This window comes from Heterodontus francisci, chromosome 4, assembly GCF_036365525.1.
Source record: "Heterodontus francisci isolate sHetFra1 chromosome 4, sHetFra1.hap1, whole genome shotgun sequence".
Lineage (NCBI taxonomy): Eukaryota > Metazoa > Chordata > Chondrichthyes > Heterodontiformes > Heterodontidae > Heterodontus > Heterodontus francisci.
Window position 1 is genome coordinate 2,672,358 of NC_090374.1, and position 22,427 is coordinate 2,694,784.

General features: G+C 52.9%; 1 protein-coding gene across 1 annotated transcript in view; it reads left to right on the forward strand.

The window, feature by feature from the left end:
* The window catches only part of LOC137368865 (nipped-B-like protein), a 693,066-nt gene that overhangs the window by 566,899 nt on the left and 103,740 nt on the right, over nucleotides 1-22,427 (forward strand). Inside the window, exons 38-40 of the mRNA XM_068029073.1 lie at nucleotides 6,113-6,270; nucleotides 6,451-6,465; nucleotides 15,180-15,252. Coding sequence (XP_067885174.1) covers nucleotides 6,113-6,270; nucleotides 6,451-6,465; nucleotides 15,180-15,252 — 246 coding nt within the window. The remainder of the gene's footprint in view (nucleotides 1-6,112; nucleotides 6,271-6,450; nucleotides 6,466-15,179; nucleotides 15,253-22,427) is intronic.

Below are 22,427 nucleotides of genomic sequence, written 5' to 3' on the forward strand. Positions count from 1 at the left end.
GCCTTGGTCGAAACATGGGCAAAAGAGTTCATAAGAGTGTATTTCTTAGAGCAGTACGTTCTAGTGCCAACCAGGGCGCAGGCTAATTTAGACCTGGCAATGTGTAATGAGACAGGATAAATTCATGACCTTTTTTTATATAGAGTCATAGAGTTATACAGCAAAGAATTAGGCCCTTCGGCCCATCATGTCCGTGCCGGCCATCAAGCACCTATCTATTCTAATCCCATTTTCCAGCACTTGGCCCATAGCCCTGTATGCTGTGGCGTTTCAAGTGCTCAAGTAAATACTTCTTAAATGTTGTGAGGGTTCCTGCCTCTACCACCCCTTCAGGCAGTGCGTTCCAGATTCCAACCACCCTCTGGGCGAAAATTATCTTCCTCAAATCCCCTCTAAACCTTCTGCCCCTTGCCTTAAATCTATGCCCCTGGTTATTGACATCTCCAGTAAGGGAAAAAGTTTATTCATATCTACCCTATCAATGCCCCTCATAATTTTGTATTCTTCTATCAGGTCACCCCTCAGCCTTCTCTGCTCTAAGGAAAACTACCCTAGCCTATCCAGTCTCTCTTCATAGCTGAAATGCTCCAGCCCAGGCAACATCCTGATGAATCTCTTCTGCACCCTCTCCAGTGCAATCACATCCTTCCTAGAGTGTGGTGACCAGAACTGTACACAGTACTCCAGCTGTGGCCTAATTAGCGTTTTATACAGCTCCATCATAACCTCCCTGCTCTTATATTCTATGCTTCGGCTAATAAAGGCAAGTATCCCATATGCCTTTCTAACCACCTTATATACCTGTGCTGTTGCCTTCAGTGATCTATGGACAAGTACACCAAGGTCCCTCTGACCCTCTGCACTTCCTAGGGTTCTACCTTCTTCTTCTTCTTTGGCCTCCTTGTCTCAAGAGATAATGGGTAAGCGCCTGGAGGTGGTCAGTGGTTTGTGCAGCAGCACCTGGAGTGGCTATAAAGGCCAATTCTAGAGTGACAGTCTCTTCCACAGGTTGTACCACCCATTGCATATTCCCTTGCCTTGTTAGTCTTCCCAATATGCATCACCTCACACTTCTCAGGATTAAATTCCATTTGCCACTGTTCTGCCCATCTTGCTAGCCAATCTATATCGTCCTGTAATCTAAGGCTTTCATCCTCACTATTTACGACACCACCAATTTTCGTGTCATCTGCAAGTATACTGATCACACCTCCTATATTCATGTCTAAATCATTAATGTACACTACAAACAGCAAGGGTCCTTACACCGATCACTGTGGTACACCACTGGTCACAGGCTTCCACACGCTAAAACAACCCTTGAACATCGCCCTCTGCCGCTAAGCCAATTTTGGATCCACTTTGCCAAATAGTCCTGGATCCCATGGGCTCTTACCTTCTTAACCAATCTCCGATGCAGGACCTTATCAAAAGCCTTACTGAAGTCCATGTGAACTATATATATTCGTTTGTGGGATGTGGGTGACACTGGTGAGGCCAGCATTTATTGCTCATCCCTAATTGCCCTTGAACTGAGTGTTTTGCTAGGCCATTGCAGAGGGCATTTTAGAGTCAACCACATTGCTGTGGGTCTGGAGTCACATGTAGGCCAGACCAGGTAAGGACAGCTGATTTCCTCCTTTAAAGGACATTGGTGAACCAGATGGGTTTTTGCAACAGTCGACAATGGTTTCATGGTCACCATTAGACCAGTTTTTAATTCCAGATTTATTAATTACATTCAAATTTCACCATCTGCCTTGCTGGGATTCAAACCCATGTCTCCAGAGCATTAGCCTTAACTCCTAATATTACTAGTCCAGTGACATTGCCACTAGACCACTGCCTCCCCTTGTAAAGGACCCTCTAGGCAACTGTGATCATAACATGATCGAATCTTTCATTCAGTTTGAAGGTGAGAAGTGTGGATCGAAGGCTATTTTCTTACCCTTGTAATTGTGTTTAATTAGGTTTATGAGGGGACAGACTTAGCTAAAGTGAACTGGAAAAATAGATTAAAAGGTAGAACAGTAGAGAAGCAGTGGCAGGCATTTAAGGAGATATTCCATACCTCAGCAAAGATATGTTCCTTTGAGAAACAAAGACTCTAGGAGAAGGATGCACCATCTACGGATAATTAAGGAAGTTAGTAAGGATAGTATATTGAAAGAAAATGTGTACAATACTGTGAAGATTAGTGGTAGGGCAGAAGATTGGACAGATTTTAGAAACCAGCAAAGAATGACTTTTTTAAAAATGGAAAAGTATGTAGAGTATGAGAGAAAGCTAGGTAGAAATATTAAGACAGATAGTAAGAGTTTCTACAAGTATTTAAAAAGGTAAAAAGTAACTAAAGTGAGCATTGGCCTCTTATAGAGTGAGACTAAGGAATTAATAATGGGAAACAAGGAAATGGCAGAAGTGTTGAACAGGTATTTTGTGTCTGTTTTCACTGTATAACACGCAAATAAAATCCCAAGAATACTTGCAAATCCAGAGGTAAAAGGAAGGTAGGAACTTAAAAACAATCACGAGGGAAAGGATACTGAGAAAACTATCGGAGCTGAAGGCTGACAAGTTCCCTGGACCTGATGGCTTACATCCTAGGGTATTTAGAAAATCATAATGCAATCAGGCAGAGTCACCATGGCTTTGTGAAAGGAAAAAGATGTCTGACTAATTTATTAGAGTTCTTTGAGAAAGTGACAAGCAAGGTGGATAAAGGGGACCCTTTAGATATGGTTTACTTGGATTTACAAAAGGCATTCGATAAGGTGCCACATCAAAGATTACGACACAAAATAAGAACTCATGCTCTAGGGGTAACGTATTAACATGGATAGAGGATTGGTTAGCTAACAGGAAGCAGACAGTAGGCTTAAATGGGACATTTTCGGGTTGACAAGCCATTACGACTGGAGTGCCACAGGGATCAGTGCTGGGGCCTCACTATTTACAAACTATATCAATGACTTGGATGAAGGGTCAAAATGTATGGTAGCTAAATTTGCTGATGACACAAAAATAGGTAGGGAAGTATGCTGTCAAGGGGACATCGCATCTACACTTTTGGTCTCCTCACTTAAGAAAGGATATAATTGCAATGGAAGCAGTTCAGAGAAGGTTCACAGAATCACAGAATTGTTACAGTGCAGAAGGAGGCCATTGGGCCCATCATGTCTGCACCAGTTCTCTGAAAGAGCAATGTACTCTGTTCCATTCCCCTGCCATCTCCCCGTAACCCTGCACATTCTTCCTTTTCATATAACAGTCTAATTCCCTTTTGAACGCTCCAATTGAACCTGCCTCCACCACACTCTCAGGCAGCACATTCCAGACCTTAACCACTCTCTGCATGAAGAGGCTTTTCCTCATGTCACTTTTGCTTCTCTTATCAAATGCTTTAAATCTGTGCCCTCTCATTCTCGATCCTTTCACGAGTAGGAACAGTTTCTCTCTATCTACTCTGTCCAGACCCCTCATGATTTTGAATACCTCTATCAATTCACCTCTCAGCCTTCTCTTTTTCAAGGAAAACGGTCCTAACTTCTCCAATCTATCTTCATAACGGAAATTCCTCATCCCTGGAACCATTCTCATGAATATTTTCTGTACTCTCTCCAATGACCTCACATCTTTCCTAAAGTGCAGCACCCAGAATCAGATGCAGTACTGCAGCTGAGGCTGAATTAGTTTCTTATACAAGTTCAACATAAACTTCCTTGCTGTTGTACTCTATGCCCCTATTAATAAAGCCCAGCATAGAGTCATAGAGTCGTATAGCATAGAAACAGGCCCTTTGGCCCACCGCGTCCATGCCGACCATAATGCCTATCTATACTGTATGCTTTATTAACTGCTCTCTCAACCTGTCCTGCCACCTTCAATGACTTATGCACATATACACCAGGACCCTCTGCTCCTGCACCCCCTTTAGAGTTGTACCCGTTATATTGTCTTTCCATGTTCTTCCTACCAAAATGAATCACTTCATATTTCTCTGCATTGAACTTCATCTGCCACCTGTCTGCCCTTTCAACCAACTTGTCTATGTCCTTTTGGAGTTCTACGCTATCCTCCTCACAGTTTGCAATGCTTCCAAATTTTGTATCATCTGCAAACTTTGAAATTGTGCACTGTCCACCAAGGACTAGGTCATTAATATATATCAGGAAAAGGAAGAGTCCCAATACTGACTCCTCGGGAACTCCACTACAAACCTTCCTCCAGTCACTCGACTGATTCCTGGGATGAAGGGGTTATCTTATGCGGAAAGGTTGTACAGGTTGGGCCTATACCCATTGGAGTTTAGAAGACTGAGATGTGATCTTATTGAAACATGAGATCCTGAGGGGACTTGACAGGTTGGATGCTGAGAGGATGTTTCCCCTTGTGAGGGAGTCTAGAACTAGGGGACACAGTTTAAAAATTAGGGGGCGCCCATTTAAAACGGAGATGAGGAGAAATTTTTTCTCAGAGCGTCGTTAGTCTGTGGAATTCTCTTCCCCAGAGAGCAGTGGCAGCTGGTTCATTGAATATGTTCAAGGCTGAGTTAGAGAGATTTTTGATCGACAAGAGAGTCGGAGGTTATGGGGGGGGGACAGACAGGAAAGTGGAGTTGAGGCCACAATCAGATCAGCCATGATCTTATTGAATGGCGGACCAGGCTCTAGGGGCCGAATGGCCTACTCCTGCTCCTAATTCTTGTGTTCTTGTAAAAGAGCTAAATTCCAAAGGTAGGGTAAGAATGACTGACCTTAGCTTCAAGGCAAAATTTGACTGAGTGTGGCATCAAGGAGCCCAAGCAAAATTACTGTTAGTGGCAATGGTAGAAAACTCTCTGCTGGTTGGATTCATTCCTAGCATAAAGGAAGATGTTTGTGGTTTTTGGAGGGCAATCCTCTCAGCCCCAGGACATCACTGCAGGAGTTCTTTAGGGCAGTGTCCTAGGCCCAACCATTTTCAGCTTCACCAATGACATTCCCTCCATCATGAGATCAAAAGTGAGGATGTTCATTGATGATTGCACAGTCTTTAGTTCGAGTCATATAATGAAGCAGTCCGTGCCCTTATGCAGCAACACCTGGGCAGCATTCAGGCTTGGGCTGATAAGTGGAAAGTAGCATTTACACCACACAAGTTTTGCCAGTGATGATCATCTCCAACAAGAGAGTCTAACCACCTTCCCTTGACATTCACTACCTTCGTTGGATCCCCCATCAACAGCTTCCTGGGGGTCACTGATGACCAGAAAATTAACTGGACCGGCCACATAAATGCTGTTGGTACAAGAAAAGGTCATTGGCTGGATATTCTGCAGCAGGTGACTCACCACCTGACTCCCCAAAACCTTTCCACTATCTACAAGGCACAAGTCAGGAGTGTGTTAGAATAACGCCCACTTGGAGAACAGCTCCAACAACTTTCAAGAAGCTTGACACCATCCAGGACAAAGCAGTCTGCTTGATTGGCACCCAATCCAAGATCTTAAAATTTCACTCCTTCCACCACCGACGCACAGTAGCAGCAGTGTATACCATCTACAAGATGCACTGGAGCAACTCATCGAAGCTTCTTCGACAGGACCTCCCAAACTCTCAACTTCTACCGCCCAAAAGGAAGTTGGCACATGAGAACACCAACACCTGCACGTACCCCTCTAGGTCATACTTAATGTGCCTTGGAAATATATTACCGTTCTTCCTTCATCGCTGGGTCAAAATTCTTGAACTCCCCGTCTGACAGCACAGTCAGTACCTTCACCACACAGCCTGCAGCAGTTCAAGAAGGCAGCTCATCGCCACCTCAAAGGCAGTTAGGGATGGGCGTTAAATGATAGTCTTGCCAGTGACATCTACATCCCGTGAATGGTTTTTTTTGTAACAGAGGTCTTGCAGAGGGTAGTACAAAGTAGTAACCTGGACCCATACCTGTGTCTTTACCAAGGATATTGGATTCAAGAAACCAATGGTGAGATTGTGCTGGAAACTGATATCCTGTGGCCAGTGACCAACATCCTATTATATGCAGGTTTTGAACTTCAAAGCATGGACAGTGAGAAAAATCATTGCCCTTAAATTTAATATAATTGTGTTTTTACTCATGTTGACAGGTGCTCTAACGAAACTGAAGGCACAGCACCAGGAGGATTCCAGCAACACCGCTCTAGTTGGCAATAAACCTGCCCTCCTTCGCTCCCTTTTTACTGTTGGTGCACTGTGCCGTCACTTTGACTTCGATCAAGAGGAGTTTAAAGGCAACACTAAGGTAGTATTTGTCCATCTGTAGTTATGGGGACGTTAATCTTGTAGTTAATTATCTTAAATACTCCCTTAGATATATTATTCATGCATAAAAAATTGTAAAGAGCTTACTCTATGAAGCAAGCAACAGGTTTCAGCCTCAGTTGTTAAAAAGACAAGCCTTAAGGCTTTGTGCCTTAACGCGCAGAGCATTCGCAATAAAGTGGATGAATTAATCGCGCAGATAGATGTAAATGGATATGATATAGTCGGGATTACGGAGATATGGCTGCAAGGTGACCAGGGATGGAAAATGAGCATCCAGGGGAATTCTGTATTTAGGATGGATAGACAAAAAGCAAAAGGTGGTGGAGTTGCATTGCTGGTTAAGAGGAAATTAACGCAATAGTGAGGAAAGATATTAGCTCTGACGATTTGGAATCTGTATGGAGAGAGCAGAGAAACACTAAGGGGCAAAAAGCGTTAGTGGAGGTTGTATATAGACCCCCAAACTGTAGTGGTGATGTTGGGAATGGCATTAAACAGGAAATTAGAGATGCATGCGATAAAGGAACATCTGTAATTATGGGTGTCTTTAATCTGCATATAGATTAGGCAAATCAAATTTGTCACAATACTGTAGAGGAGGAATTCATGGAGTGTATATAGGGAAGGAAATCTGCCGTCCTTACCTAGCCTGGCCTACATGTGACTCCAGACCCACAGCAATGTGGTTGACTCTTACATGTCCTCTGAAATGGCCTAGCAAGCCACTCAGGGCTATTGGGGATGGGCAATAAATGCTGGCCTGGCCAGCAGCACCCACATCCCATGAATGAATAATAAAAAAAAAAAAGTATATGGGATGGTTTTCTGGACCAATACGTTGAGGAACCAACTAGAGAACAGGCCATCCTAGACTGGGTATTGTGTAATGAGAGAGGAATAATTGACAGTCTAGTTGTGTGCAACCCCTTGGGGATGAGCGACCATAATATGATAGAATTCTTAATCAAGATGGAGAGTGACGTAGTTGATTCTGAGACTAGGGTCCTGAATCTTAGTAAAGGAAACTGCAAAGGTATGAGGCACGAGTTGGCTGCAACAGATTGGGAAACGTTACTTAAAGGGATGATGGTGGATAGGCAATGACTACATTCAAAGAAGGCATGGATGAACTGCAACAATTGTTCATTCCTGTCTTGACGCAAAAGTAAAACGGGAAAGGTAGACAAACCATGGCTTACAAGGGAAATTAGAGACAGCATTAGATCCAAGGAAGAGGCATATAAATTCGCCAGAACAAACAACAGACCTGAGGATTGGGAGCAGTTTAGAATTCAGCAAAGGAGGACCAAGGGATTGACTAAGAAGGGGAAAACGGAGTACGAGAGCAAGCTTGTGGAAACATAAAAACTGAGTGTAAAAGTTTCTATAGATGTGTGAAGAGAAAAAGATTAGTGAAGACAAATGTAGGTCCCTCACAATCAGAAACATGGGAATTTATTTTGGGGAACAAAGAAATGGCTGACCAACTAAATACTTACTTTGGTTCTGTCTTCACAAAGGAGGACACAAATATCAAACCAGAAATATTGGGAAACACAGGGTTTAGTGAGAGAGAGGAACTGAAGGAAATCAGTAAATAGAGAAATAGGTGTTGGGGAAATTGATGGGAATGAAGGCCGATAAATCTCCAGGGCCTGATGGTCTGCATCCCAGAGGACTTAAGGAAGTGGCCTTAGAAATAGTGGATGCATTGGTGGTCATCTTCCAAGATTCAATAGACTCTGGAACAGTTCCTACAGATTGGAGGGTAGCTAACGTAAGCCCACTATTTTAAAAGGGAGGTAGAGGGAAAGCAGGGAATTATAGACCAGTCAGCCTGACGTCGGTAGTGGGGGAAATTCTAGAGTCCATTCTCAAAGATTTTATAGCAGAGCACTTGGAGAACAGTGGTAGAATCGGGCAGAGTCAGTATGGATTTACGAAAGGGAAATCATGCTTGACAAATCGACTAAAATTCTTCGAGAATGTAACTAGTAGAGTTGATGAGGGGGAGCCAGTGGATGTGTTTATTTGGATTTTCAGAAGGCTTTCGACAAAGTCCCACATAAGAGATTAGCATGCAAAATTAAAGCACATGGGATTGGGGGTAGCGTATTGCGATGGATAGAAAATTGATTGGCAGACAGGAAACAAAGAGTAGGGATAAATGGTTTTTTTTCCAAATGGCAGGCAGTGACTAGTGGGGTACCGCAGGGATCGGTGCTAGGACCCCAGCTATTCACAATATACATTAATGATTTAGATGAGGGAACTAAATGTAATATCTGCAAATTTGCAGATGAGACAAAACTGGGTGGGAGGGTGAGTTGTGAGGAGGATGCAGAGGCGCTTCAGGGTGATTTGGACAAGTAGAGTGAGTGGCTAATGCATGGCAGATGCAGTATAATGTGGATAAATATGAGGTTATCCACTTTGGTGGCAAAAACAGGAAGGCAAATTATTATGTGAACAGCTAAAAACAGAGAGGGGAATAGGCAATGAGAGCTGCGTGTTCTCGTACACCAATCGCTGAAGGTAAGCATGCAGGTTACTGCAACAGGCGGTAAAAAAAGGCACATGGTATGTTGGCCTTCATAGCAAGAGGATTCGACACTGGATGGTCTAAAAATTGATAACGGTTTATATGATAGGCCGGCTGTACTTCAAGTTGATGAGGCACCAGGACCAGATGAGATGCATCCAAGGATACTTACAGAAGTAAGAGTGGAAATTATGGAGGCACTGGCCATAATCTTCCTTCGATGCAGGGGTGGTGCCAGAGGACTGGAGAATTGCAAATGTTACACCCTTGTTTAAAAAGGATGTAAGGACAAGTTCAACAACAGCAGGCCAGTTGGTTTTACTCGGTGGTGGGAAAGCTTTTAGAAATGATAATTCGGGTCAAAGTTAACAGTCACTTGGACAAACATGAATTAATTAAGGAAAGCCAGCACAGATTTGTTCGGGGCAAATCATGTTTGATTTGCTTTAGCTTTTTTTGATGAGGTAACAAAGGATTAATGCAGTCGATATGATGTACATGGACTTTCAAAAGGCATTTGATAAAGCCCCGCATCATAGGCTTGTCGGTGAAGTTAGATCCCATGGAATGAAAGGGGCAGTAACAGCATGGATACAAAGTTGGCTGAGTGACAGGAAACAGAGTAGTACAATTCTAAAGAGGGTGCAGGAGCAGAGGGATTTGGGGCTATATGCGCACACATCGTTGAAGGTTGCAGGGCAGGTTGAGAAAGCAGTTCATATAGCCTATGGGATCCTGGGCTTTATAAATAGGGGCAAAAGTACAAGAGCAAGGAAGTTAAGATAAACCTGTATAAAACACTGGTTTGGCCTCAAAAGAAAGCGCAAGTATTAGGAGCAGGATAGGCCATTAGGCCCCTTGAGCCTGCTGCACCATTCAATAAGATCATGGCGGATCTGATTGTGGCCTCAACTCCACTCCTGCCTGGTCCCCCAACCCTTGACTCCCTTATCAATCAAAAACTGGAATATTGTGCCCAATTCTGGGCACCACACTTTAGGAAGGATGTTATTGGCATTAGAGAGGGTGTAAAAACGATTCACAAGAATGGTACTGGGGTGAGGAACTTCAGTTAATTTGATAGTTTGGAGAAGCTGGGTCTGTTCTCCTTGGGGAAGTAAAGATTAAGAGGAGATTTGATAGAGGTATTTGAAATCATGAGGGGTCTGGACAGTGCACTGGCGATAGATTCTCAAAAGAAGCAATAGTGACATGGGGAAAAGGGGAGGCAGTGGCAAAATGGTAATGTCACTAGACTAGCAATCTAGAGGCCCAGGCTAATACTCTGGCTACACTGGTTCAAATCCCACCATGGCACCTGGTGGAATTTAAATTCACTTAATAAACATGGAATTAAATAATCTAGTCTCAGTAATGGTGGCCATGAGGTTGAGTAGATTAGGATTATTTTCATTAGAAAGACGGAGGTTGAGGGGGGACGTGATTGAGGTGTACAAAATCATGAGAGGTATAGACAGGGTGGATAGCAAGAAGCTTTTTCCCAGAGTGGGGGTTTCAATTACTAGAGGACACGAGTTCAAAGTGAAAGGGGAAAAGTTTAGGGGGGATATGCGTGGAAAGTTCTTTACGCGGAGGGTGGTGGGCACCTGGAACGCATTGCCAGCGGAGGTGGTAGACGCGGGCACGATGGAGTCTTTTAAGATGTATCTAGACAGATACATGAATGGGCAGGAAGAAAAGAGATACAGAAGCTTAGAAAATAGGCGACATGTTTAGAGAGAGGATCTGGATCGGCGCAGGCTTGGAGGGCCGAAGGGCCTGTTCCTGTGCTGTAATTATCTTTGTTCTTTGTTCTTTGAAACCATTGTGGACTGTTCTGAGAAAAGGTCACAGACCTGAAACGTTAACTCTGCTTCTGTCTCACCACAGATGCTGCCAGACCTGCTGAGTATTTCCAGCACTTTGTATTTTTATACCACCATCACCATCCCTGGGGTATATCCTGTCCCGCCGCCAAGACAGACCCACCAGAGTGGCGGCACAGTGGTATATAGTCAGGGGGGCATTGCCCTGGGAGTCCTCAACATTGACTCTGCACCCCATGAAGTCTCATAGCATCAGTTCAAAAATGGGCAAGGAAACCTCCTGCTGATTACCACCTAGCTCCACTCCCCCCCCCAGCTGATGAATCAGTGCTTCTCCATGCTGAACGCCACTTGGAAGAAGCACTGAGGGTGGCAAGGGCACAGAAAGTACTCTGGGTGGGGGACTTCAATGTCCATTACCACTACTGACCCAGCTGGCTGAGTCCTAAAGAACATAGCGGCTAGACTGGGTCTACAGCAGGTGGTGAGGGAGCCAACAAGAGGGAAAAACCTACTTGACCTCGTCCTCACCAGTCTACCTGTTGCAGATGCATCTGTCCATGACAGTAAAGGATGTAATTGCATGAAAGATGTTACAGAGGAGATTTACGAGGATGTTTCCAGGACTGGAAAAATGCAGCTATGAGGAAAGATTGGATAGGCTGGGGTTGTTTAGAGATACAGCACTGAAACAGGCCCTTCGGCCCCACCGAGTCTGTGCCGACCATCAACCACCCATTTATACTAACCCTACACTAATCCCATATTCCTACCACATCCCCACCTGTCCCTATATTTCCCTACCACCTACCTATACTAGGGGCAATTTATAATGGCCAATTTACCTACCAACCTGCAAGTCTTTTGGCTTGTGGGAGGAAACCGGAGCACCCGGAGGAAACCCACGCAGACACGGGGAGAACTTGCCAAACTCCACACAGGCAGTGCCCCAGAATTGAACCGGGTCGCTGGAGCTGTGAGGCGGCGGTGCTAACCACTGCGCCACTGTGCCGCCCTTGGAACAGAGAAGGCTGGGGGGCGATCTGATTGAGATGTACAAAATTGTGAGGGGCCTGGACAGAGTGGAGGTGTAGGGTCTATTCACCTTGGTAGAAAGGTCAGTGACGAGGGGGCATAGAGTTAACAAGGTGACTCCTGACAACACAGCAGCCTGCTGATGTCATCAGAGTGCTCCAAGCTGCGCACATGCGCAAACGGTCCTCCTGCACTCTGAGATGCTGCACATGCGCAGCCTACATCTTGCCTTGCCAGGACTAACTGGTGCATGCGCAGGAAAACACACTTTCCCCCCCCCCCCCCCCACCCCCCAGCCACGTACTCCAGGCTGCTCGCTCGCCCACTCCTCGCTTCCCCCACCCTCCAGCTGCTTGCTCCCCACTCTCTATTCCCCCCCCCCCCCCCCGCCCCCCAATCCTTCTAGACACTAGCTCTAGGCCGTGGGCCACTCCATTTCCCTTCTCTCGGCCACTCGCTCCAATATTCAATTGTTCCTCACCGGGTTGCGAGGGGTGACGGGGCGATGTAGGAGTGAGTGGTCGGGAGGAGGGAAGCGGTGCGGCCCGCGACCTAGAGCTAATGTCTGGAGAGATGCGGGGGAGAGGAAGTGGGGTGCGAGCGGCTGGAGAGCAGAATGATGGGTGGGCGGGGGGGATGTGGGGAGCGAGTGGCCAGAGAGTGGGATGGCACTGAATTTTGACTGAATTACAGAGGATGCGCAGCATTGTCAGAGGTGCTGTCCTTCTGATGAGACTTTAAACAGCACAATGTTCTCCGAGTATCAAACTTGTCCATTGTGTGCATCCATAGGTTAAAGTTTTTCTGTGATAAATTGAGCAGCAACCATCTCTAATCCTGGCAGCTGCATGAATGTTGCACAGTGATGTTTCAGTGGAAGAGGCTTAATTTGCACATGTGTTGTCAGCAAACGCAGCCTGGATTTAAAGTGATTGGTAAAAAAATTAAAGAGGAGATGAGGAAAAACTTTTTCACCCAGAGGGTGGGGGGTCTGGAACTCTGAAAGAGTAATTGAGGCAGAGACCCTCAACTCATTCAAAAAGTGTCTGTATATTCACCTCAATTGCTGTTAATCTGCAGGGCTACGGACCAAATGCTGGAAGGTAGGACTAGAATAGGTGGATCATTTTTCCGGCCGGCACAGACACAATGGGCCAAGTGGCCTCTTTCTGTGCCTTAAACTTTCTATGATTCTATTGGTAGGAGTGACCCCGCATCGTCTGTTTGGAGGCAAAGTCCCGTCTTCACATTGAGGATTTTCTCCATCGTGTTGTGTAGCACTACCACCATGCTAAATGAGATAAATTTTGAACAGATCTAGCAACTCAAAACTGGATATCCATGAGGTGCTGTGGGCTATCATAAGCAGCAGAATTATTCAGCCACAAAATGTAAGCTCATGGCCCAGCATGCTGGAGCAGCACTAGGTATACCTAAAAGTGAGGACTACTTGCGTGCCAAACAGCAGAAGCAGGATGCGATAGACAGAGTAATGCATTCCCACAACCAACGGATCAGATCTAAGCTCCTGCTACATCCAGTCGTGAATGATGGTGGACAATTGAACAACTAACAGGAGGATGAGGCTCCACATATATCCCTATCCTCAATGATAGGGGGCCCAGCACATCAGTGCAACAGACAAGGCTGAAGCATTTACAACAATCTTCAGCTAGAAGTGCCGAGTTGATGACCCATCTCGGCCTCCTCCTGAGGTCCCCAGCATCACAGATGCCAGTCTTCAGCCAATCTGATTCACTCCACATGATATCTCGAAACGGCTGAAGGCACTGGATACTGCAAAGGCAATGTGCCCTGACAACATTCCGACAATAGTATTGAAGTCCTGTGCTCCAGAACTGGCTGCACCCCTAGCCAAACTCTTCCAGTCCAGCTGTAACACTGGCATCTACCTGACAATGTAGAAAATTGCCCAATTGCACAAAACGCAGCACAAATCCAACCCAGTCCACTCTATTAACAGCAAAGTAATGGAAAGCTGTTGTCAACAATGCTATCAAGCGGCACTTACTCAGAAATAGCCCGCTCACTGACGCTCAGTTTGGGGTCAGCCAGGGCCACTCAGCTCCTGACCTCATTACAACCTTGGTCCAAACATGGACAAAAGAGCTGAACTCCAGAGGTGAGGTGAGAGTGTCTGCCCTTGACATAAAGGCAACATTTGACCAAGTCAGACATCAAGGAGCCCTAACAAAACTGGAGTCAGTGGGAATCGGGGAAACTCTCCATTGGTTACAGTCATACCTAGCGCAAAGGAAGATGGTTGTGGTTGTTGGAGGGCAATCATCTCAGCTCAGGGCATCACTGCAGGAATTCCTCAGGGTAGTGTCCGAGGTCCAACCATCGTCAGCTGCTTCATCAATGACCTTCCCCTCCATTCAGACTTGGACTAATAAGTGGAAAGTAACATATTTGCACCACACTAGCACCAGGCAATGACAATCTCCAACAAGAATCTAACCATCTCCCCATGACATTTAATGGTATTAGCATTGCTGAATCCCCCACTATCACTATGCTTGGGGTTACCATTGACCAGAAACTGAACTGGAATAGCCATATAAGTACTGTGGCTACAAGAGCAGGTGAGAAGCTGGGAATTCTGCAGCGAGTAACTCACCTCCTGACTCCCCAAAGCCTGCTCCACCTTCTACAAGGCACAAGCCAGGAGTGTGATGGAATATTCTCCACTTGCGTGGATCAGTGCAGCTCCAACAACACTCAAGATGCTCGACACCATCCATGACAAAGCAGCTCATCCATCACCTTCAACATTCACTCCCTCCACCTCCAAGACACAGTGACAGCAGTGTGTACCATGTACAAGATGCACTGCAGCAATGCACCAAGGCTCCTTAGATAGCACCTTCCAAACCCGCGACCTCTACCAACTAGAAGGACAAGAGCAGCAAATGCACGGGAACACCATCACCTGCAAGTTCCCCTCCAAGTCACACACCATCCTGACTTGGAACTATATCACCGTTCCTTCACTGTCGCTGGGTCAAAATCCTGGAACTCCCCTCCTAACAGCACTGTGGGTATACCTACCCCACATGGACTGCAACGGTTCAAGAAGGCAGCTCACCACCACCTTCTCAAGGGCTAGTACAAATGAGCAATAAATGCTGGCCTAGCCAGCAACATCCATATCCCGTTGAAAGAATTTTTAAAAAAAAACTTTTTCTCCGAGTGGTTAGGATCTGGAGTGCACTGCCTGAGACTGTGGTGAAAGCAGATTTAATTATGGCTTTCAAAAGGAATTGGATAAGTAACTGAAGAGAGAGAATTGGCAGGAGAGTGGGCCGAGTAGAGTTGCTCTTGCAGAGAGCTGGCAGGGACACGACTGGCTGAATGGGCTACTCCTATTCCTTTGTTCTTATGAATTATATTTCTGTTCTTGTTTTGTTATTTATTGGGCTAACTTTTCTGTCCTCTTCAAATTTAGGTGGTTATTAAGAGAAGGTGCTGGAACTTCTGCTCTACTTTACAAAGCATGAAGACGAGGAAGTTCAGACCAAAGCAATCATAGGGTTGGGTAAGTGCTGTAAATTGTTGCAGCGTCAGTAATGCGGTGGGGAGTGGTTGAAAAGGGTTCCAGTGCTATGTGTTGTTGGTGAGTGCCAAATCTCCAGTCTTCAAACCATTGTTCATTATGCACTGCATTACTTGATCATTAAAAAGCAAAAATGAAGACGTGATGGAAAATAAATAAAAACAGAAAACCAGGTTGACTCTGGCTGATTACCTTGAATTTTTCTAAATGTCCTACTATAACGTCTTTAATAGTAGCTTCTAACATTTTCCCTAAGACAGACGTTAAGCTAATTGGCCTGTAGTTTCCTGCTTTCTGTCTCCCTCCCTTTTTGAATAAAGGAATTACATTGGCTATTTTCCAATCTAATGAAATCTTCCCCGAATCTAGGGAATTTTGGAAAATTAGAACCAACTCCAACCATCTCACTAGCCACTTCTTTTAGGACCCTAGGGTGAAGTCCATCAGGAACCGGGGAGTTGTCAGCCTGCAGCTTCAACAATTTGCTCAGTACCACTTCCCTGGTGATTGTAATTTTCTTGGGTTCCTCTCTCCATTCCAATTCCTGATTTACAGCTATTTCTGGGATGTTACTTGTATCCTCTATGGTGAACACCGATGCAATATTCCTGTACAGTTCATCTGCCATCTCCTTATTTTCCTTACCAATTCCCCAGACACACTTTGTATAGCAGGGTTGTTCAACCCTATCGCGGAGGGGGCCATATTACAATTTTTGTCTTAGATTGGGGGGCCAGTGAGAGAATTTTAGACCGATAAAGGCATTAAAAATTTATCTAACTATTATCAAAACAACAACAAATGGGCATTTTTGTGAAGACACCTGCGTTTGTGAGATACCTGACATCTTTTTATTGACACAAGTAATCAATGTTTGCCCGCACAGTTCTTGTAGCGATGCGCATATTCCAGCTAGATATCCATCTGTCGGGGTGATCATGATCCCTGTCTCTCCTCCCTCTCTCTCTGTGACCCATTCCCCTCTTTCTCTCTCTCTCTCTCTCTCTCTCTCTCTCCTCTGTCTCCTCTCTCTCTCTCTGTCTCCCCCTCTCGCTCTCTCTCTCCTGTCTCCCCTCTCGCTCTCTCTCTCTGTCTCCCCCTCTCGCTCTCTCTCTCTGTCTCCCCCTCTCGCTCTCTCTCTGTCTCCCCCTCCGCTCTCTCTCTGTCCCCCCTCTCGCTCTCTCTCTGTCCCCCCTCTCGCTCTCTCTCTGTCCCCCTCTCCTCTCTCTCTGTCCCCCCCTCACGCTCTCTCTCTGTCCCCCCTCTCGCTCTCTCTCTGTCCCCCCTCTCGCTCTCTCTCTGTCCCCCCTCTCGCTCTCATCTCTGTCCCCCCTCTCGCTCTCTCTCTGTCCCCCCCTCTCGCTCTCTCTCTGTCCCCCCTCTCGCTCTCTCTCTGTCCCCCCTCTCGCTCTCTCTCTGTCCCCCCTCTCGCTCTCTCTCTGTCCCCCCTCCTCGCTCTCTCTCTGTCCCCCTCTCGCTCTCTCTCTGTCCCCCCCTCTCGCTCTCTCTCTGTCCCCCCTCTCGCTCTCTCTCTGTCCCCCCTCTCGCTACTCTCTCTGTCCCCCCTCTCGCTCTACTCTCTGTCCCCCCTCTCGCTCTCACTCTCTGTCCCCCCCCTCGCTCTCTCTCTCTGTCCCCCCCTCGCTCTCTTCTCTCTGTCCCCCCCCTCGCTCTCTCTCTGTCCCCCCCTGCTCTCTCTCTCTGTCCCCCCCCTCGCTCTCTCTCTGGTCCCCCCCTCGCTCTCTCTCTGTCCCCCCCTCGCTCTCTCTCTCTGTCCCCCCCTCGCTCGCTCTCTCTGTCCCCCCCTCGCTCTCTCTCTGTCCCCCCTCGCTCTCTCTCTGTCCCCCCTCGCTCTCTCTCTCTGTCCCCCCTCGCTCTCTCTCTGTCCCCCCTCGCGCTCTCTCTGTCCCCCCTCGCGCTCTCTCTGTCCCCCCTCGCTCTCTCTCTGTCCCCCCTCGCGCTCTCTCTGTCCCCCCTCGCGCTCTCTCTGTCCCCCCTCGCGCTCTCTCTGTCCCCCCTCGCGCTCTCTTCTGTCCCCCCTCGCGCTCTCTCTGTCCCCCCTCGCGCTCTCTCTGTCCCCCCTCGCGCTCTCTCTGTCCCCCCTCGCGCTCTCTCTGTCCCCCCTCGCGCTCTCTCTGTCCCCCCTCGCGCTCTCTCTGTCCCCCCTCGCGCCTCTCTCTGTCCCCCCTCGCGCTCTCTCTGTCCCCCCTCTGCGCTCTCTCTGTCCCCCCTCGCGCTCTCTCTGTCCCCCCTCGCGCTCTCTCTGTCCCCCCCTCGCGCTCTCTCTGTCCCCCCTCGCGCTCTCTCTGTCCCCCCTCGCGCTCTCTCTGTCCCCCCTCGCGCTCTCTCTGTCCCCCCTCGCGACTCTCTCTGTCCCCCCTCGCGCTCTCTCTGTCCCCCCTCTCGCGCTCTCTCTGTCCCCCCCTCGCGCTCTCTCTGTCCCCCCTCGCGCGCTCTCTGTCCCCCCTCGCGCGCTCTCTGTCCCCCCTCGCGCGCTCTCTGTCCCCCCCTCGCAGCGCTCTCTGTCCCCCCTCGCGCGCTCTCTGTCCCCCCTCGCGCGCTCTCTGTCCCCCCCTCGCGCGCTCTCTGTCCCCCCCTCGCGCGCTCTCTGTCCCCCCCTCGCGCGCTCTCTGTCCCCCCTCGCGCGCTCTCTGTCCCCCCCTCGCGCGCTCTCTGTCCCCCCCTCGCGCGCTCTCTGTCCCCCCTCGCGCGCTCTCTGTCCCCCCTCGCGCGCTCTCTGTCCCCCCTCGCGCTCTCTCTGTCCCCCCTCGCGCCTCTCTCTGTCCCCCCTCGCGCGCTCTCTGTCCCCCCTCGCGCTCTCTCTGTCCCCCCTCGCGCTCTCTCTGTCCCCCCTCGCGCTCTCTCTGTCCCCCTCGCGCTCTCTCTGTCCCCCTCGCGCTCTCTCTGACCCCCCTCGCGCTCTCTCTGACCCCCCTCGCGCTCTCTCTGTCCCCCCTCGCGCTCTCTCTGTCCCCCCTCGCGCTCTCTCTGTCCCCCCCTCGCGCTCTCTCTGTCCCCCCTCGCGCTCTCTCTGTCCCCCCTCGCGCTCTCTCTGTCCCCCCTCGCGCTCTCTCTGTCCCCCCCTCGCGCTCTCTCTGTCCCCCCCTCGCGCTCTCTCTGTCCCCCCTCGCGCTCTCTCTGTCCCCCCCTCGCGCTCTCTCTGTCCCCCCTCGCGCTCTCTCCTGTCCCCCCTCAGCGCTCTCTCTGTCCCCCCTCGCGCTCTCTCTGTCCCCCCTCGCGCTCTCTCTCGCCCCCTCGCTCTCTCTCGCCCCCCCTCGCTCTCTCTCGCCCCCCTCGCTCTCTCTCTCTCGCCCCCCTCGCTCTCTCTCTCTCTCCCCCCTCGCATCTCTCTCTCGCCCCCCTCGCTCTCTCTCTCGCCCCCCCTCGCTCGCTCTCGCGCTCTCCCCCCCTCGCTCGCTCTCGCGCTCTCCCCCCCTCGCTCGCTCTCGCGCTCTCCCCCCTCCTCGACTCGCTCGCTCGCAGCTCTCCCCCCCCTCGCTCGCACTCGCGCTCTCCCCCCCCTCGCTCGCACTCGCGCTCTCCCCCCCTCGCTCGCTCTCGCGCTCTCCCCCCCTCGCTCGCACTCGCGCTCTCCCCCCCCTCGCTCGCACTCGCGCTCTCCCCCCCCTCGCTCGCTCTCGCGCTCTCCCCCCCTCGCTCGCTCTCGCGCTCTCCCCCCCTCGCTCGCTCTCGCGCTCTCCCCCCTCGCTCGCTCTCGCGCTCTCCCCCCCTCGCTCGCTCTCGCGCTCTCCCCCCGCTCGCTCTCGCGCTTCCCCCCCTCGCTCGCACTCGCTCTCCCCCTCGCTCGCTCTCGGCTCTCACCCCCCTCGCTCGCTCTCGCGCTCTCCCCCCCCTCGCTCGCTCTCGCCGCTCGCTCTCCTCGCCTCGCTCCTCACTCGCGCTCATCCCTCCCGCTCTCGCACTCGCTCTCCCCCCCTCCTCGCGCCTCTCACGCTCTCTCCCCCCCTCGCTCGCTCTCGCGCTCTCCCCCCTCGCTCGCTCTCCCGCGCTCTCCCCCCTCGCTCGCTCTCCCGCTCTCCCCCCCCTCTCTCGCTCTCACCCCGCTCGCTCTCTTCCCCAACCCTCGCCTCGCTCTCGCGCTCATCCCCCCTCGCTCGCTCTCCGCGCTCTTCCCCCCCTCGCTCGCTCTCGCGCTCTCCCCCCCTCTCGCGCTCTCCCCCTCGCTCGCTCTCCCGCTCTCCGCTCTCGCCGCTCTCCCCCTCCTCGCGCTCTCCCCCTCGCTCTCTCCCCCGCTCTCCCCCTCGCGCTCTCCCCCCTCGCGCTCTCCCCCCTCGCGCTCTCCCCCCTCGCGCTCTCCCCCCTACTCGCGCTCTCCCCCCTCGCGCTCCTCCCCCCTCGCGCTCTCCCCCCTCGCGCTCGTCTCCCCCCCTCGCGCTCATCCCCCCTCGCGCTCTCCCCCTCGCGCTCTCTCCCCCTCGCGCTCATCCCCCCGCTCGCGCTCTCCCCCCCTCGCTCGCGATCTCCCCCCCTCGCTCGCGATCTCCCCCCCTCGCACTCGACTCTCCCCCTCGCTCGCTCTCGCGCTCTCCCCCCCTCGCTCTCTCGCGCTCTCCCCCCCTCTCGCGCTCATCCCCCCCTCGCTCGCTCTCCCGCTCTCCGCTCTCGCGCCTCACCCCCTCGCGCTCTCCCACCTCGCAGCTCTCCCCCTCGCGCTCTCCCCCCTCGCGCTCTCCCCCTCGCGCTCTCCCCCTCGCCTCTCCCCCTCGCGCTCTCCCCCTCGCGCTCTCCCCCCCTCGCGCTCTCCCCCCTCGCGCTCTCCCCCCACGCGCTCTCCCCCCTCGCGCTCTCCCCCTCGCGCTCTCTCCCCCCTCGCGCTCTCGCCACCTCGCGCTCTCCCCCCTCGCGCTCTCCCCCACGTCGCGCTCTCCCCCCTCGCGCTCTCCCCCCTCGCGCTCTCCCCCTCGCGCTCTCCCCCTCTCGCTCGCGATCTCCCCACCTCGCCTCGCGATCTCCCCCCCTCGCTCGCGATCTCCCCCCCCTCGCATCGCGCTCTCTCCCCCTCGCTCGCACCTCGCGCTCTCCCCCCCTCGCTCGCTCTCGCGCTCTCCCCCCCTCGCTGCACTCGCGCTCTCCCCCCCTCGCTCGCATCTCGCGCTCTCCCCTCGCTCGCTCTCGCGCTCTCCCCCCTCGCTCGCTCTCGCGCTCTCCCCCCTCGAGCTCGCTTCGCGCTCTCCCCCCCCTCGCTCGCTCTCGCGCTCTCCCCCCCTCGCTCGCTCTCGCGCTGTCCCCCCCTCGCTCGCTCTCGCGCTGTCCCCCCTCGCTCGCTCGCGCTCTCCCCCCCGTCGCTCGCTCTCTCGCGCTCTCCCCCCCTCGCTCTCGCGCTCTCACCCCCCTCGCGCGCTCTCCCCCCCTGCGCGCTCTCCCCCCTCTCGCTGCTCTCCCCCCCTCGCTCGCTCTCGCTCCCCCCTCGCTCGCTCTCGCGCTCTCCCCCCTCGCACGCTCTCGCGCTCTCCCCCCCTCGCTCGCTTCTCGCGCTCTCCCCGCTCTCGCGCTCTCCCCCCTCGCTCGCTCTCCCCGCTCTCCCCCTCGCTCGCTCTCCGCTCTCCCCCCCTCGCTCGCTCTCAGCTCTCCCCCTCGCTCGCTCACTCGCGCTCTCCCCCCTCGCTCCGCTCTCCGCGCTCTCCCCCCTCGCTCGCTCTCGCGCTCTCCCCCTCGCTCGCTCTCGCGCTCTCCCCCTCGCTCGCTCTCTCGCCTTCCCCTCGCTCGCTCTCGCGCTCTCCCCCCCTCGCTCGCTCTCCCGCGCTCTCCCCCCCTCGCTCGCTCTCCCCCTCGCTCGTCTCTCCCCCCTCGCTCGCTCTCCCCCTCGCTCGCTCTCCCGACTCTCGCTCGCTCACCCCGCTCTCGCCTCGCTCTCCCCCTCTCGCGCTCTCCCCCTCGCTCGCTCTCGCGCTCTCCCCCCTCTCGCGCTCTCCCCCTCGCTCGCTCTCGCGCTCTCCCCCCCTCGCTCAGCTCTCGCGCTCTCCCCCCTCGCTCGCTCTCGCGCTCTCCCCCTCGCTCGCTCTCGCGCTCTCCCCCTCGCTCGCTCTCGCGCTCTCCCCCCCTCGCTCGCTCTCGCGCTCTCCCCCCTCGCTCGCCTCTCCCCCCCTCGCTCGCTCTCCCCCCCTCGCTCGCTCTCCCCTCGCTCGCTCTCCCCCCCTCGCTCGCTCTCCCCGCTCTCGCTCGCCTCTCCGCTCTCGCTCAGCTCTCCCCCCTCTCGCGCTCCTCCCCCCCTCGCTCCGCTCTCGCGCTCTCCCCCCCTCTCAGCGCTCTCCCCCCTCGCTCGCTCATCGCGCTCTCCCCCCCTCGCTCTCGCGCTCTCCCCTCGCTCGCTCTCGCGCTCTCCCCCTCGCTCGCTCCTCGCGCTCATCCCCCCTCGCTCGCTCTCGCCGCTCTCCCCCCCCTCGCCTCGCTCCTCGCAGCTCTCCCCCCTCGCTCGCTCTCTCGCGCTCTCACCCCCCTCGCTCGCTCTCGCGCTCTCCCCCCTCCGCTCGCTCTCGCGCTCTCCCCTCGTCGCTCTCGCGCTCTCCCCCCTCGCTCGCTCTCGCGCTCTCCCCCTCGCTCGCTCTCAGCCGCTCTCCCCCTCGCTCGCTCTCCGCTCTCCCCCCTCGCTCGCTCTCTCCCGCTCTCCCCCCTCGCTCGTCTCGCTCTCCCCTCGCTCGCTCTCCGCTCTCCTCCCCCCTCGCTCGCTCCTCCCGCGCTCTCCCCCCTCGCTCGCTCTCCCCTCGCGCTCTCCCCCCCCTCGCTCGCTCTCCGCGCTCTCCCCCTCTCGCTCGGCTCCTCGCAGCTCTCCCCCCCTCGCTCGCTCTCGCGCTCTCCCCCCTCGCTCGCTCTCCCCTCTCCCCCCCTCGCTCGCTCTCCCCCCTCGCGCTCTCTCCCCCCTCGCTCGCTCTCCCTGCTCTCCACCCCCTCGCTCGCTCATCCCGCTCTCGCGCCTCTCCCCGCCTCGCGCTCTCCCACCCCCTCGCGCTCTCCCCCCCTCGCGCTCTCCCCCCCCTCGCGCTCTCCCCCCTCGCGCGCTCTCTCCCCCCCACCTCGCGCTCTCTCCCCCCCCCTCGCGCCTCTCTCCCCCCCCCCCTCGCGCTCTCTCCTCCCCCCCTCGCGCTCTCATCCCCCCCCCTCGCGCTCTCTCCCCCCCCCTCGCGCGCTCTCTCCCCCCA